A 2,954-nucleotide genomic window follows, 5' to 3' on the forward strand; every position below is an offset into this window, starting at 1 on the left:
AAGGAAAGAGAATGTCACACCTGATACATGAGTATCGGTGGACCTGGAAGGTGAAATAGATAGAAAGGGGATGAGGGCAACTAGACTTTTCTTATTTCATATCCTCCACGGAGTACAGGGTAGGTCTCTTATACTTGCACACACACACCTGGCCACATGTGGCCCACTGGCACACACACGCTCACCCCTTTCTATCTATTTCACCTTCCAGGTCCATCGATACTCATGTATCAGGTGTGAGTCGTAGGCGAGGGCGCTGAATGTCCAATTCCTCCTCATGTATGCGTGCAAATACGGTGGCTCTGGTAATGCTGGTCGGTGCTTGGATGCGCACCGCGGCTCGCAATTCATCTTTGAGGCCGAGCAAAAATTGGGTGACAAAAAATTTGGAGCTCAATGTGGCGTCGAGTGCGATCATGTTGTACATGTGCACCTCAAATTGCTGCCTGTACTCTGCGACTGTGCCTGTCTGTCGAAGCTGCAACAAATCATGCATCAAGGACTCGAACTCCTCAGGGCCGAATTCCTCTTCCACTGCCCGGCGAAACAAATCCCAAGTGATCACTGGATGCGTCTGACGGAAGGCCCGAAGCCAGAGAGCGGCATGGCCTTCGACGTAGAGTGCTGATGTTGCCACCCAGTTGTGTTGTGGCACATGGTAGAGCTCGAAGTAAGCCAAGCAATGATCCAGCCAAACACGGGGGGCAGCACCATCGAAACGAGGGAAATGATGTTTGGGTCGCCTGACGGAGTACTCCTCCCGTGGCGCTGGTGCTGACTGAAACCCCCGCTCCGGCAACCCGATCTGGTCATCTGGCTTGGATAGAAGTGGCGGCCCTTCGTTTGTGAGCCGTGCGAGCGGCGCTGACCCCGCGATAGTCTGCGGTATGGGCAGGGCGCTTGGCGGAGACGCGACGCGCGGATCGGGTGGTGGTGGTGGAGGCCCCGTCCGCACGGCAGGTGTGTGTAGCACCGCCGTCGATGGATCGTCCACCTGGAACCCGTGGATGGGGTTGACGACGCGGACGCGGACGCAGCCTTACGCACGTCATCGACCTCTGCTTGAGTAAGGCCGATCTGCTTCGACAAGCTCTGCAACTCGTGGGAGACCTGAGTGTTGAACGCCGTCTGCGCCTCTGCTCGCTTGTCTGCCAAGTCCCTCTCCTCGTCGAATCTAGACAGGAGCTTCTCCATCAGGGCGGTGAGGTTGGCTGTCTGAGTTTCCATGGCGGCTATCACCTGCCTTGCCTGCGCTGAGGGCTTGGAGGGCGCCGTGGCTCCAGCCCCGAGTAGATCGAACCCCGCCGAGGATTTCGAGCGACCTCACCGGAGTGAAATCGCACCTGCGGCGGTGGATGTTACCGATCTGACCAAGGGAGTAGGAAGGACCGCGGCGGAACACAATTTAAGGAAATTTTGCTGGCTCTGAGATACCAAATGGCGCGGGCTCAAAACAGGTGCAAGCAAAAGACTGATCGCAATCGTACAGAGCGTTCCTTCGAAGTGGGTGATTCAGTGCTGCTCAAGCTTCAGCCATATACACAGTCAACAGTGGCTAACCGCCCGTACCCCAAATTGGCGTACAAGTTCTTTGGTCCATTTCAGATTCTGGAACGCATTGGTCCTTTGGCTTACAAGCTCCAGTTGCCGGACGACAGTCGCATACACCAAGTTTTTCATGTCTCGCAGCTCAAGCCCTTCACTCCGGACTACAGTCCAGTTTTCTCAGAGCTACCCCGTGCACCGAACCTCACAGCGGCACCGGTACAACCTATTGCCATTCTCGAACGTCGCATGGTGAAGAAAGGCAACAACTCAATTGTGCAGGTCAAAGTTCAGTGGTCTTCGTTAGCTCCTGAATCCTCGACCTGGGAGGATTATTCTGTGCTCCGTCAGCGCTACCCGGAGGCAAGCTATTGGGATGAAGACGCTCGCGCTCAAGGGGAGGCAAATGTCACACCTGATACATGAGTATCGGTGGACCTGGAAGGTGAAATAGATAGAAAGGGGTGAGCGTGTGTGTGCCAGTGGGCCACATGTGGCCAGGCGTGTGTGTGCAAGTATAAGAGACCTACCCTGTACTCCGTGGAAGATATGAAGTAAGAAAAGTCTAGTTGCCCTCATCCCCTTTCTCTCCTCACCTATCCTGCTCCTCTCCTCGTCCCTTACCTCTGGCCGTGAAGCCGATCCCCTCTTGGGTCGTCACAGAGAAGCTACTCGTACCGCCATCGTCGCGTTTGGTTGCCCCAGATCTACCGCCGCCACCACACGAGAAAGAGAAAACGAGATCAGATAGAGAGGAGGGTTTCGCTCGGGGAGGAGAATGTGGACGGGCGGAGTCGTTGGTTTTATGTGCAGTTGAGCTGGCTTCAGCCCACGTAAAAAATTTAACCAAAAGGGTGTTTTGCTGCCCTTGCCAGGCCATGGGCTGTGCTGCGCTATGAAGTTAAGAGCCACACATGCCCCGGGGAAGAAATAACTAAGTTTTTTTAGGTACACTCGAAAAAAACTAATTTATTTTAGGGAAAGAAATAACTAAGCTGCTAAGTGATATGCGTATATATATAGTCCAGGAATATAATATATAATTTTAGCACAATTTACTCTAACCTATTAGCAACCCCGTTAATTGAGACCATAATGGTCCCAGGTTCAAACTCCATGTACCAAATTCTTTTCTCGTTAACTTATATACCCATTTTTTTGTTATAGAATGAAATAACGTCAGCTTACGAATTCAAGGATTCAATTTTTTTCCAGGCCACTACCTATTTATATTAGATGTAACAAAATAATTTTTCCCTGGCTGCTACCTATATATATTAGATGGAACAAAATAATTACAGTGCTCAGGATACTGTGAAAAAACCATGGTGGGTCGTACTGCCAACACTGCCACACTGGTACGCAGGTCCTACCGCTCTTAACCATGAAGCAGCTATGCTAGGTCCCAC

The 2,954-nt window shown here is 52.0% G+C and overlaps 1 protein-coding gene across 1 annotated transcript; it reads right to left on the minus strand.

The window, feature by feature from the left end:
- Positions 1 to 223: 223 nt before the first annotated feature.
- Positions 224 to 1,416, minus strand: LOC119358489. The gene is made up of 2 exons (XM_037625010.1): positions 1,002 to 1,416; positions 224 to 864 (listed from the first exon to the last, which is right to left on the minus strand). The coding sequence occupies exons 1-2, from the start codon at positions 1,225 to 1,227 to the stop codon at positions 224 to 226; spliced, it is 867 nt and encodes a 288-aa protein (XP_037480907.1). The 5' UTR covers positions 1,228 to 1,416.
- Between the last annotated feature and the right edge of the window lie 1,538 nt (positions 1,417 to 2,954).

This window comes from Triticum dicoccoides, chromosome 2A (genome assembly GCF_002162155.2).
Source record: "Triticum dicoccoides isolate Atlit2015 ecotype Zavitan chromosome 2A, WEW_v2.0, whole genome shotgun sequence".
Lineage (NCBI taxonomy): Eukaryota > Viridiplantae > Streptophyta > Magnoliopsida > Poales > Poaceae > Triticum > Triticum dicoccoides.

Bases quoted from the DNA above. Each gene is read 5' to 3' on its own strand.
- LOC119358489 (XM_037625010.1), bottom strand. From the start codon at position 1,227: ATGGAAACTCAGACAGCCAACCTCACCGCCCTGATGGAGAAGCTCCTG. The intron at 865-1,001 runs GTTCCAGGTGGA...TCGCGGGGTCAG, and splicing joins GTCGTCAACCCCATCCACGG to CGCCGCTCGCACGGCTCACA.